The sequence below is a fragment of the Manis pentadactyla genome, chromosome 1 (genome assembly GCF_030020395.1).
Source record: "Manis pentadactyla isolate mManPen7 chromosome 1, mManPen7.hap1, whole genome shotgun sequence".
Lineage (NCBI taxonomy): Eukaryota > Metazoa > Chordata > Mammalia > Pholidota > Manidae > Manis > Manis pentadactyla.
In genome coordinates this window covers 110,099,822-110,114,024 of record NC_080019.1, presented here as the reverse complement: position 1 = coordinate 110,114,024, position 14,203 = coordinate 110,099,822, and the positions used below count along the sequence as shown (strand labels likewise).

The window sequence follows — 14,203 nt, the reverse complement described above, 5'->3', positions numbered from 1 at the left end:
CCCATGGCCTCTCCCACAGAGTACTGGCAGGGGAACTGCTTTTTCTTTGTTTGCCATTTCTTTTCATGGCACCTCCATCCTTTTGGGCATCCAGGCCTGAAGATCCCTTGGTACTGATGATAGTCTATCCTGAGTAACCCTTGCTGCTAGCTGCAGGTAAGCCCGGCCTTAGAGGGTCATTCACAGGTGGGTGACTTTGGGGGTGGAAAGGGAGTTAGGGGGTGGGTGAGAGCTGGTTTTGAATGTCCTAAAAGTTCTCAGACCCATTAGAGCCCCCAGTACTCCTTTTAGTACATTAACAACTCAACAAGAGAGACTTATACCTGTCCTGCTTACCCAGGATTTTCTGGGACCCAGAAAACGAAGAGGCATAAAAACCAATCAGTTTTTAGGGTTTTTGGGCCAGGGACATCTCAGGTAAGGGTCAGCACTGACAACTAAAGAACCTGTATGCTGCTTATCTTCAGGGAGGCAGAATGATATTCCAGTTTGGCTATAATCTCACCAGTCTGGTACTTTCTGAGAAACACAATAAATTGTTAAACAGTAGAAATTTATGAAGAAATGGTTAAGACTTAAGGAGAAAAATTACCAACATTTTTGCTGAAAATTTAGATAAATAGAGAAATATATTGCAACAGTAAGTTGGAAATGGAATATTGCAATGTCAGTTTTTTAAACTACATTATGCCATTTGCTGTCATTCCAGTCAATCCCAATAAGTGTATTTTTTAATTTGACAAAATAGAGTTAACCCTGAAAGAATAAACAAATATTTGTACTACAGTTTAAGTCAGTGAAGGATGAACTCCAGAAACTCTTACAGGAATCATATTTTCTTATGGGAATTTGGAGTTGGGGTATGGGAATTTGGAATTTGGACTTGTGGGAATTAGTTATTTTGGGCTCTGATCTTGACCAAGGAGATATAAACTGGATCATGTGCTTGGAGAAGTAGAGAAAGTTATTCTGTAGAAATAGGAAAAGTAAAAATATTAAGAGGAAAACAGGACAGGGAGAGAAAGAATACCACCAGTTTTCAGCCTCTGTTCTCTTCCTGAGGTGGCAATATTCCTGCCCTTTTATTCTGTGATTCATCCTAAATCCTTAGAACAAATTTTCCTTTATTTTTTAAGCTTAAGGTTAGTTTTATTTACTGGAGAAGAAAGTGTCCTTGGTCCTAGGGACCAAGGATATGCCTAAGATATAGCAAAGAAAACAAACCAATGCCCTGCTTTAAGGATCTTACATTCTACCAGGAGGAAAAACAACAAATAGGCAAATACATGCTGGATGGTGTTGAGTCTTTTATCAACCTTATAAGAGACAGGGAAAGGGGCTTAGGTGGGTGTCATGTGCTGTCAGGGAAGGTCTCTCTGAGGAAGTAACATTTGAGCAGAAGTAAGGGAGCACACTTGGGGTAAGGTCATTTCAGGCAGAGGGAAGGAGCAAGGGTAAAAACACTGAGGCTGGAGCCTACTTAATGTGTTTGGTGGACATGGAGGAAGCTTCTGAGTAGCTGGAGCAGAGTGAGAAAGAGAGTGATAGATGAGGAGGTCAGAGGGGTGTGCGGAAGAGATTGTGTCGGGCTCTGTAGGTCAAGATAAAGAGTTAGGCTTTCCACAAGTAATGACTCTATAGCATCTGACTATACTGACAGACAGTGACTGCAATAGGGGGAGTGAGGACTTGATAATATGGGTGAATGCTGAAAACACAATGTTTACGTGAAATGTCCATAAGATTGTGTATCGGTGATACTTTAATTAAAAAAAAAAGTTAGGCTTTCCCCTGAATGGAGTGGAAATCCATGGTAGGATTTAAAGCAGAAGAGGGACTTACATTTTAAAAAGTCCTATATTTAGAGAGCTTGGAGAGTGGTCAATGGCAGTAGAAAGACCAGGTGGTTTGGATCAAAGTAGTCAAAGTGGAGGTAATCAGAGTTGGTGAAATCGTGAAAAAAAATTTTTTTGATGAAATATCTGACATGCTTTTCTGATGGATTAGATGGAGTGTATGAAACAGAAGATGACTCCCAGGTTTTTGGCTTTAACAATTGGAAGGATGGAATTTCCATTAACAAGGTGGAGGAGACCTGGAAGTGGTGGTTCAGTTTTTAAGTACTGTTGACCCTTGAACAAGGCAGGAGTTATGGGCACTGACAACCCCAGGCTGTCAAATCCACATGTAACTTTTGACTCCCCCAAAACCTAACTACTGATAGCCTACTGTTGACCCAAAGCCTTACTGATAACATAAACAGTTGAGTAACATATTTTGTATGCTCTATGTATCATATAGTGTATTCTTAAAATAAAGTAAGCTTAAGAAAAGAAAATGTTTTTTCAAATTGTCACAGATCTCCAAAAACTTTTCTAGTGTATGTGAAAAAATATCTGTGTAAGTGGATCCATGCAGTTCAAACCTGTGTTGTTCATAGTTCAACTGTATTAAGTTTGGGGGCCTGTTAGACATCTAAGTGGTGGTGTCTCTGGACTATTGTCAAGTATTTCTCACTTCACCCTACTCTCGTACCAATTTAGTCTTGAATACTGCAACTCAAGATTTATCTTCTATCCTCCAATCACATTCCTCCATAAAACCCGTTCGTAAATGATATAGATCTGTATTACTAAACAACTTTAAGTTCCAGTAACAGTCGACTATCTCATTTGAGTTATATCAGTATTTTTAAAGTAGATTAATATGTAACTAGAGAACTGAATTTCTCCCTCTTTTTTTAACAGTTGCTTTCCCTAGTTAATTTCTTTGGTAAACAAAATTAAAGGATGAGTGAACTGGAACAGTTGAGGCAGGAAGCTGAACAACTGCGGAATCAGATCCAGGTAAGACAAAATATTTCATTTTTGAAATTTTAACACTTTTATTTAATACCAGCAATTAGCAAAATTTGTTCATTAGTTTATAAGTCTACATATGTCAAATAATTTATAAGACTAGAAATGGCCAGTTTGGTTTTATCATGCCTCTAAAGAACTCACCAGAAGTCATTCCTAATAAATAACCTATGCCAATTAATGGCCTGTATGTCTCTGAGAAGTTAATACTATATATGCAATCTCTGCTGAAAGAGAAACATAATTCTCTTCTTATTCACACACCTGGGACTGTAGTTTGATTTTTGGTGTGATAAGGCAGATACCACATTACCATATACTAGAAAATACTTATCTGTGTAATATTACATTACAGAAAAACATTAAAAATTATTAGTGGCATAATTAAGATATATCTATCATCTTTTATTGTTGGAAATAAATTTTAAGACAGTAAAGTGCATAAGAAGCAAAATGCAAACTCTTTCTTCGACAAAATTAAGAGACATTTAGAACTTCAAACTTTAACAGGATGGGGGAGAGTTGTCAAATGTAGTGATGCACCAGGGTGTGGGAAGGCTGAGAGGTTTGTGCAGCTGTAAATACCAAGCAAAGTAGGTGGCACTCCCTCAGGAACAGTAATCCAGTAATCCTTTCTTTGGAAAAATGGAAACCTGTTTCCCTAGACTGAGGAATATCAAGCAAGGCGAAGATAAGAAAGAATGAATGGAAGGATATAGGCAAGCTATCTTTTAGGAAGCCTCGTGATGAGCTGGGTGGAGGAAAGAGACCAAGATGTGTATATAGCCTGGTGCTGCCTACTTTTTTGGCAGGGAATTGTAAGGACTAAAACAACTTAAAATATAAAAGAAGAACTAAAGCACAAAGTGGAGAGAATCACAAATGACTTGGACCACTGCTGTGGCACTCCGCAGTATGAATCTTAACAGCTATTTCTAACTCTGGGGGAAAAATAAGTACCCAGCCAGGGACAATTTACCTTTGAAGCCTGAAATTAGTCAAAGGGAGAAATAAAATGGGAGAAACCCATTTATTGGTTACAAGCAGGTCGTCCACTTTTGCTTGTCCCTGTCTCTTGTGACCTGGTTGCAAAAATGGGTGCCACCAAACCTCTCTGGGCCAGATGTACCCTCACTCCCCCAACCCTTGTAATCACCTATTGATACGGAGATGGACTACTTCTCTCCACCCCTTGGAAACACCTACTGATATGGAGATGCACTAGGGCCAAGAAAGAGAGCCTGGAAATACTGCAATTTTACCAACACTATTTCAGAAGAAATCCTCTAATTTTTTTTTATTAAGGTATCATTGATATATAATCTTGTGAAGGTTTCACATGAGCAACATTGTGGCTACAGCATTCACCCATATTATCAAGTCTCCTCTCCCAGACACCCCATTGCAGTCATTGTCCATCAGCATAGTAAGATGCTATAGGAACTCCTCTAATTTAAAGGTGAAGAATATGAAAAAAGGAATAAGCATAGGACCTTTGCAAAAACATTATAAGAAAAGAGAGGAAAAGAGCAGGAAAAACAAAGGATGGGTGAAGAACACTCACTAGAAGAATGTTGATTCTGAGCAGATTGAAATCAAAACCAGTCTTACTGCCAGGACTTCAAAGTTCATGATTTAGATGTGAATAAAAACGGAGTGGATACTTTAGGTATCTGAACAAAGCTATCAACAGAAAGAAGGGATTTATTTTTTCTGGGATGATCAGAGAAGGCTTCAAGGGTTAATCTTTGAATTAGATGTTCCTGCTACCACCAGAACAGATTCTCCAACATCTCTACTTTGTGCTACTTGCTGCATGTGCTGAGCAAGACCAATTGATTGGCCAAGCACATTGTCACATGGCCACAGTGTCATCTCATTAAAAAGTCTGTTCTCTGTACCTGTGAGCTTGGTTTTTGTTGTTATTGTTGTTTTAGCTTCCATATATAAGTGAGATCATATGGTATTTGTCTTTCTCTGTTAGACTTCACTTAGCATAATGCCCTCAAGGTCCATCCATGTCACAAGTGGCAAGATTTCATTTTGTTCTATGGCTGAGTAATATTCCATTTAATGTGTGCAGATATAATGTATACACACACATATCCATCTTTATCCATCTTTTAGTGGACACTTAGGTTGTTTCTGTATCTCGGCTGTTGTACATAATGCTGCAGTGATGATGGGGGTGCATATATCTTTTTGAGTTAGTGTTTTCATTTTCTTCAGATAGATACCCAGAGGTGGAATTACTGATCATATGAATGTTGAGCTATATGAGTTCTTTATGCATTTGAGATATCAACCCTTTGTTGGTTATATCATTTGCAAATATATTCTCCCATTCAGTAGGTTACCTTTTCATTTTGTTGATGGTGTCTTTTAATGTGCAGAAGTTATTTTAATTTTATGTAGTCCCACCTGTTTGTGGTTTGTTTCCCTTGTCTGGGGAGAAATATCCAAAAAAAATTACTAATGCCATTGTTCTAGAGTTCACTGCCTATGTTTAGGAGTTTTATGATTTCAGGGATTATATTCAAGTCTTTAATCTAATTTGAGTTTATTTTTGTGTGTGGTTTAAGATCATATCCCATTGCTTTGTTTTGCATGTAGCTGTCCAGTTTTCTCAATACTATTTATTGAAGACACTGTCTTTTCCCTATTGTATATTCTTGCCTTCTTTGTCATATATTAACTGACCACATAAGCATGGGTTTATTTCTGGGCTTTCTTTTCTGTTCCATATTCTTGCCTCTTTTGTTATTTATTAATTAACCATATAAGCATAGGTTCATTTGTGTACTCTCAATTCTGTTCCATTGATCTCTGCGTCTGTTTTTGTGCCAGTACCATACTGTTTTGATTACTGTACTTTGTAGTATAGTTTGAAATCAGGGAGCATGATACTCCCAGCTATGTTCTTTCTCAAGTTTGCTTTGTCTATTCAGGGTCTTTTATGGTTCCATACAAATTTTAGGATTATCTGCACTAGTTCTGTGAAGAATGCCGTTGGGATTTTGATAGGGATTGTAATAAATGTAGACTGCTTTGGGTAGAATGGCCATTTCACCAATATTAGTTCTTCTTATCAATGTTCATAGAATATCTTTCCATTTATTTGTGTCATCCTCAATTTCTTTCATCAGTATCTTACAGTATTCAGTTTATAGGCCTTTCACCTCTTTAAACTTATTATGCTGATCTCATTTAATACTTAGAGCAACCCTGTGAGGTAGATGGTATTATTTCATTTTTTAGTTGAAGAAACTGAGCCTCAGTGGGGTTGAATAACTTGCCAAGGTAACATAACTACTAAGTGGTAGATCCAGGATTCAGACCAGGTGTCTTTTGATTCCAGAGCCTTTGCCCTACCACCACTGTGGCACTGCTTCCAGCTGTTTGCTGACATCCTGTTCTATAGCCAGTGTTGTATCCATAAGCCTGGTCGCCATACCCTGAACATGCTTGCTCTTTCCCACTTTGTTGCTTTGTTTCAAACTGTTTCCTTTGTCTGGAATTATACTACCTCTGCTCCAGTTTTGTTCCTGGGACTCCTATTCATCGAGTCCTAGTCCTCTAAAAAGCCTCACCAGTCTTCCATTTGGATTTACTGTCTTTCATTTATTGGATGGCAGCGCAGCATGGATTCCACCTTTTAATTATTTTGTGGCCTTGGGTAACTTTTTAAACCTTTTTGATGCTTAATATATTTGCTGTAAAGTGATAATACCAATACCCATGCTACAGGTTTGTGGAGGGGATGGAACAAAATGACTTACCCAACACCAAAAAGCGACAGTTCTTACCCATTCAGCACTTTGGACTTGTGTTACAGGCTAACCACAGTCTGCCTGGTATACAGTTGCCTCTACTACTTTTACTTGGATGGGAAATTCTGAGTCTTAATCACATCTCACCAGCATCCCTAGCACAGTGTTACGGACACAGGGGCTCACTGATTCTTCTCCCATGATTTCAAGTAACCACATGTATGTTAAATACCTTGTACTTCTCACTTCAGTTGTGTCATGCTATATGTATTTTTTAATATAAAGTATTTAATTTAATAGAATACATTTATATGTAACATTTGCATACTTATTTAGCTCTGGATGATTGCCTTTAGGGGGGTCATAGTGTCATCTTCCTCTTATGGGGAAACTCCACTACAAGTACAATGTTTGCCTTTGGTTTCTGGTAGTTTTCACATTATAAAAATATAATAATAATAGCAAAAGTTATTACATGTTTACTTTGTGCTAGTTACTGTTAAAAGTGTTTTACTTTATTTTTTTAAGGTATTATTGATATACACTCTTATGAAGGTTTCATATGAAAAACAATGTGGTTACTACTTTCAACCATATTATCAAGTCCTCCCCATACCCCACTGCAGTCACTGTCCAATCAGTGTAGTAAGATGCCACAGAATCTCTTTTCGCCTTCGCTCTGCTACACTGTCTTCCCCATGATCCCCACACCATGTGTACTAAAAACATAATACCCCTCAGTCCTCTTCTCTCTCCCTCCCCACCCGCCCTCCCACACCCCTCCCCTTTGGTAACCACTAGTCCCTTCTTGGAGTCTGTGATCTTGCTGCTGTTTTGTTCCTTCAGTTTTGCTTCGTTGTTATACTCCACAGATGAGGGAAATCATTTGGCACTTGTCTTTCTCTGCCTGGCTTATTTCACTGAGCATGATATCCTCCAGATCCATCCATGTTGTTGCAAATGGTAGGATTTGTTTCTTTCTTATAGCTAAATAGTATTTCATTGTGTATATGTACCACATCTTCTTTATCCATTCATCTACTGATGGACACTTGGGTTGCTTCCATAGTAGTGCTGATAAACATAGGGGAGCATATGTCTTTTTGAATCTGAGAACTTGTATTCTTTGGGTAAATACCAAGGAGTGGGATTCCTGGGTCAAATGGTATTTCTATTTTTAGTTTTTAAAGGAACCTCCATATTGCTTTCCACAATGGTTGAACTAGCTTACATTCCCACCAGCAGTGTACGAGGGTTCCTCTTTCCCCACATCCTTGCCAGCATTTGTTATTCTTAGTCTTTTTGATGCTGGCCATCCTAACTGGAGTGAGGTGATATCTCATTGTGGTTTTAATTGCATTTCCTGATGATTACTGATGTGGAGCATCTTTTCATGTGTCATGCTATATTTAAAGATCTTCCTTTCCTTCTTTCCTTCTTTCCCCCTCATTTCCAGAAATGTAATCTAACTATATATTTACCTAACTATAGAATAAACACATGGCAAAATAAAAATATATGCTATTTGGCACAATATGTTTGTTTTGCATTAAAATAATTCAGAAGTAGAAAAAACAGATTTTACTTTGTAATTGCTGTTTGATTTGGAGTGAGAAATATATCTCTTTTCTCTTATTTTGCATGAAGATGTTAATATCAGATCTTCTATTTCTTATGGTGGACAATATGCAATTTGACCTTTAATTGGGAATGCTTCTTTTATATTCAGTTTTATAATGGATAGTAGTGTTTATAAGAGTAAGTTGTTTTCAGTGTGAATAACATGTTTGCATAATGCAAATTTGCAAGTAACTGCTGCTAAGATATTTGCAGAATTCTTACATTCTAATATGATGTTTTGATTTTTATCATTTGAAGTATTCAATAATTTTCACTTACAGTTTTTTAATTATATTGTTAATATTAAAGTGAGTCCTTTGGAAGTGGGCATTTTGTTCGATTTGTCCACTGCTGTGTCCATGGTGCCTGGAGTAATACCTGATACATAATGTTCAACATATTTTTTATTGAATAACTGAATTAAGAAATGTGACCTAAAAAATGATAGTGCATTTTTATAAAGTTTAGGTTAACCCTTTTTTTAGAACTCAGTCTTCAATGCTACCAGTTCTGGAACATGGCTCAGGCCATCACTGTCATTTCTGGAAATTCTTTTCATTGTAGGAAAGTGAGCTGAAGTATTCTCTGTCAAATGAGGTTTCTAAACCCACAATTTGACTAATAATGAGAATCAATTCATGTGTTTATGTAATTACTTACGTAGAACTCTTTTAAGTGTATATCAATAGGTTGAAAGTGCAGCCAAAAGGATGGTGTATTCCATCTAGTTTTTGCAGCAGAGGTGCAGGCATTTTTCCCTCAGCTACCTAGAACAGACTGTCCATTTGGGATGTTTACTCAACAAATATTGCATGCCCCTCTTTGCACAAGAGTATGCTCAGCACAGTGGGGAAAAACAAAGCTGAAGAGGATACTACTATGACCTTTGAGGAGAAAAAAAATTGTTTCAACTCAAGTTTGAAGAGTTAATTGTGATTCTGATTTTTCCCATGTATATGAATCCTATAAATTTATTATTAACAGATAGGCTTGCTTAAAACATTTTGTTGCTTATTAAATATGTTCTTTGCTTTCCTTTCCTTTTCTTGTTTTGTTATATTGATTTTTATTTCACAGTCTTTGATTATATCCTTTAGTTTGTGTAAAAATTTAAGGTCTCTTTGAAAGGCTACCTTGTAATGCATAGGCATAAACACCTGCTTACATGTAGGGAATTTGCTATTAATATAAAAATATAGATGTGACTCCATATAAACTGTTGCCTTACATAAAAAATTGTTTTCCTGAGATACTATGTCTTTTTCTCATATTGGAGCTAAAATATTTTATTTCTAATAGCATCTGTATACAGTGTACTTGCAAAGCATTTTAAATTTCTGAAATGACCTGTGTTGTACTATAAATATTCTTCTTATCACCTCAACTTCTAGGTGCCTGAACAAACTGAAGGGAATTCAAAAACATTAATTTTTGCTGAAGCTTACTAGTATGTGGGCTTATTAAATCAACCTGGTTCATTTTTATGCAGGAGATGCAATTAAAAATCTTTTAATCATAAACCAAAAATATATTTGCACAATGGAATAGAACAGAGAGTCCGTAATTAAACATGTATCTATGGCTGATTGAATTTCAAGAAGGATAATAAGACCATTCAATAGGGAAAGAATAGTTTTTCAGCAGTGCTGGGGCAACTGGATACCCACCTGTAAAAGAATGTGGATTTTTTCCTACCTCATACCATATGTAAAAACTAACTCAAAGTGGTACTTAATTCTAACAGCTAAAAGTATAAAATTATTAATCTTTGTGCCCTTGGATTAGGCAACAGTTTAATGTGACACTTAAGTGAAAGAAACAGAAGGTAAAAATAGAAAAATGGGACTTCATAAAAATTTAAAACTAGTATGTTAGAGGACACTTGTCAAGAAAAGGAAAAGGCAACCTGCAGAATGGAGAAACTATTTGCAAGTCATACATCTGATATACTCCCAGTATCCAGAATATATGAATATATAAAAAACAACAAAACAAATCACCCAGTTTCAAAATGGGCAAGGGATTTGAATAGACATTTCTCCAAAGAAAGTATACAAGTGGCCAATAAACACGTAAGATGCTGCACATGAAAAGATATTCAGCAACACTCATCATTAGAGAAATGCAAATGAAACCCGTAAGATGCCATTTAACATCTGTGAAATTGGCTGTAATAATTTTAAAAAGACTAGAGCATTACTTTCAAGAGAGGCTTGAAGATGGCAGCATGAGAAGTGAGACAGAAACTTCTTCCCAAAACCAAATATAATACAAAAATACAGCAAACATAACAAGTCCTGAAAGCAACAGGAAAAAACACTGCAATAGACTGCCTACAACTGGGGAAAAGTGAAGACTTCACAGAAAAGGGTAAAGTGCCAAAGCCATGATCCGGTGGGATCCAAGCCCTCCCACCATCCCAGCTCAATGATGGGAGGGAGGAAGAGAAACTGAGCAGGGAGAGAGTGGAGGCCTAGGACTACTGTACATCAGCCCACGAGGTTTCTGGGAGCACAAACCTACATTACATGGTGCTCTGGAGATTAGTGGGGTTCGAAAGCTAAGACAGGTGAAATACTTGGAGAGACTGAGATTCCAGTCACTTGTGGAAAACAGGGATCCATACCCTGTGGCTCTGGGACAATAGAAAGGTGGGCAGTCTGAGAGACATCCTAACAGCAAGAGGGCTGCTAAAGGGATAAGGATTACACAGAGATTGCTGCTCAGGAGAAAGGACAGGTGGACAAAACTGTCCAGGTGTACTCTGCATAGCAGGATGGGAACTTAAGGAGCTTCAGGCACTCCATCCATCTGCCTGGGTGGCAGCACAGCTACAAGGCTCCCACATGGTGATACGCAGCCTGCTGCGCCTTCCTGACTAGCACCAGCTGGCAAACTGGCAGCCCCCACCATTGCACCAGGACAGTCAGAGCATGGCCCTGCCTAGGGCAAAGCATATAGGCTTCTCCCTGCACTCTAGGCCCATTGGCCCTGCAGTAGAGACAGGCACTGCAGCCGGAAAGCATAAAAGAGATCTTTCCTCCTGACAGGCACCAGTGCCGCTCAGCTGCATCCCCTGCCATTGGTCCAGGGGCTGAGCCACTCCAGGGAGTAATTTCTGGGCACTAGAGGGTGCCACCTACACAAAGTTATTATTCCATATTATTCATTACAAATATGAAACTTCAAAAGAACGTGGTGCAAACCAAAATCCCAGAAACACCAGAAATAGGGCCAAATGAAACTGGAATCATCAATATTCCTGATAAATATGGAAAAATAAAATCATTAACATGCTCACAGAGCTACAGAAAAATATTTAAGACCTCAGGGAGGATTTCAAGAAAGAAATCGAAACTTTGAAAAATACAGTATCCAAAATGAAACATACAATGCAGGGATTTAAAAGCAGATTGGATGAGCTAGAGGAGATGGTAAATGAAATAGAAATTAGAGAACAGGAATACAAAGAAGCTGAGGCACAGAGTTATTAAATGGATAAAAAAACAAGACCCATCTGTATGCTGAAAACAGGAGACTCACTTCAAATCCAGAGACATACACAGACTAAATGTGAAGGGATGGAAAAAGATATTTCATGCAAATAATAGGGATAAAAAAGCAGGAATTGCAGTACTTGTATCAGACAAAATAGACTTCACAAAAAAGAAAGTAATGAGACAAAGAATGACATTACATAATGATAAAGTGGCCAGGCCAACCAGAAGATATAACCATTATAAATATCTATGCACCCAACATAGGAGCACCTACACACATGAAACAAATACTAACAAAGGGGGAAATAGAATGCATTGCATTCATTTTAGGGATGCACTACTCACTCTAAAGGACAAATAAGTAAGGAGACAGAAGCACTGAATAACAACATTAGAACTGATGGATGTAACAGACATCTACAGAACACTCCACCCAAAAGCAGCAGGATATAAATTCTTCTCAAGTGCACATGGAAAATTTTCAAGAATAGATCATACACTAGGCACAAAAAGACCTGCAGTAAATTCAGAAGGATTTAAATTGTACCGATCAGCTTCTCAGACCACAAAAGTGTGAAACTAAAAATAAATTATGCTAAGAAAACAAAAAGCCCACAAACACATGGAGGCTTAATAACAATGCTCCTAAATAATCAGTGGATCAATAATGAAATAAAAACAGAGATCAAGCAATATATGGAGATGAATGAAAACAATACTTAACGCTTCAAAATCTGTGATATGCAATAAAGGCCATGCTAAGAGGGAATATATTGCAATACAGGCTTACTTCAAGAAAGAAAAGAACAGTTCCAAATGAACAATCTAAATTCATAATTAACAAAACTAGAAAAAGAAGAACAAATGAGGCCTAAAGTCAGAAGAAGGCGGGACATGATAAAGATGAGAGCATAAATAAATAAATCGAGAAGAATAAAACAATAGAAAGAATCAATGAAACCAAGAGCAGTTCTTTGAGAAAATAAACAGAATAGATAAACCCCTAGCCAGATTTACAGGGAAAAAGAGCATACACATATAAACAATCAGAAATGAGAAAGGAAAAATCACTACAGTCACCACAGATACACAAAAAATTATTAGAGAATACAATGAAAAATTATATGCTAACAAATTGGATAACCTAGAAGAAATGGACAACTTCCTAGAAAAATATAACCTTCCAAAACTGAACCAGGAAGAAACAGAAAATCTGAACAGACCAATATCCAGCAACAAAATTGCATTGGTAATCAAAAAACTACCTAAGAACAAAACTCCTGGACCAGATGGCTTCACCACTGAACTGTATCAAATATTTAGGGAAGACCTAATACCTATCCTCCTTAAAGTTTTCCAAAAAGTAGAAGAGGAGGAAATACTTCCCAAACTCATTCTATGAGGCCACCATCACTAATACCAAAACCAGGCAAAGACACCACACACAAAAAAAGAAAATTACAGACCAATATCCTGATGATCATAGATGCAAAAATACTCAACAAAATACTAGCAAACCGAATTCAAGAATGCATCAAAAAGATCATCCATCATGATCAAGTAGGATTTATTCCAGGGATGCAAGGATGGTACAGTATTTGAAAATCCATCGACATTATACACCATATCAACAAAAAGGACACAAATCACATGATCATCTCCACAGATGCTGAAAAAGCATTCGACAAAATTGAACATCCATTCATGATAAAAACTCTCAAGAAAATGGGTATAGAGGGCAAGTACCTCAACATAATAAAGGTCATATATGACAAACCCACAGCCAACATCATACATAACAGTGAAAGGCTGAAAGCTTTTCCTCTAAGATCGGGAACAAGACAAGGATGCCCACTCTCACTGCTTTTATTCAACATAGTTCTGAAGACCCTAGCCATGGCAATCAGACAACACAAATAAATAAAAGGCATCCAGGTTGGTAAAGAAGAAGTGGAGCTGTCACTGTTTTCAGATGACATATGGTGCATATAAAACCCTAAAGAATCCACACAAAAACTACTAGAACTATTGTCTGAATTCAGCAAAGTTGCAGGATATAAAATTAATGCACAAAATCTGTTGTATTCCTATATTCTAATGATGAACTAGCAGAAAGAGAAATTAGAACAATTCCACTTACAATTGCAACAAAAAGAATAAAATAGCTAGTAATAAACCTAGCCAAGGAGGTGAAAGACCTATACCCTGAAAACAAGAAGACACTCATGAGAGACACCAGTAAATGGAAATACATCCCATGCTCATGGATAAGAAGAATTAATATTACATTGTCATAATGGCTGTCCTGCCTAAAGCAATCTACAGATTCATTCAGTGCTATCCCTATCAATATACCAACAGCATTCTTCAAAGAACTAGAACAAATAGTTCTAAAATTCATATGGAACCACAAAAGACCCTGGATGGCCAAAGCAATCCTGAGAAGGAAGAATAA

At 37.3% G+C, this 14,203-nt stretch overlaps 1 protein-coding gene across 1 annotated transcript in view; it reads left to right on the top strand.

Annotated features, from left to right (window-relative positions):
- GNB4 (G protein subunit beta 4) overlaps positions 1 to 14,203 on the top strand; it is a 76,706-nt gene that overhangs the window by 29,534 nt on the left and 32,969 nt on the right. Inside the window, exon 2 of the mRNA XM_036926783.2 lies at positions 2,748 to 2,846. Within this exon, the coding sequence (XP_036782678.1) occupies positions 2,790 to 2,846 (57 nt within the window). The 5' untranslated portion in view covers positions 2,748 to 2,789. The remainder of the gene's footprint in view (positions 1 to 2,747; positions 2,847 to 14,203) is intronic.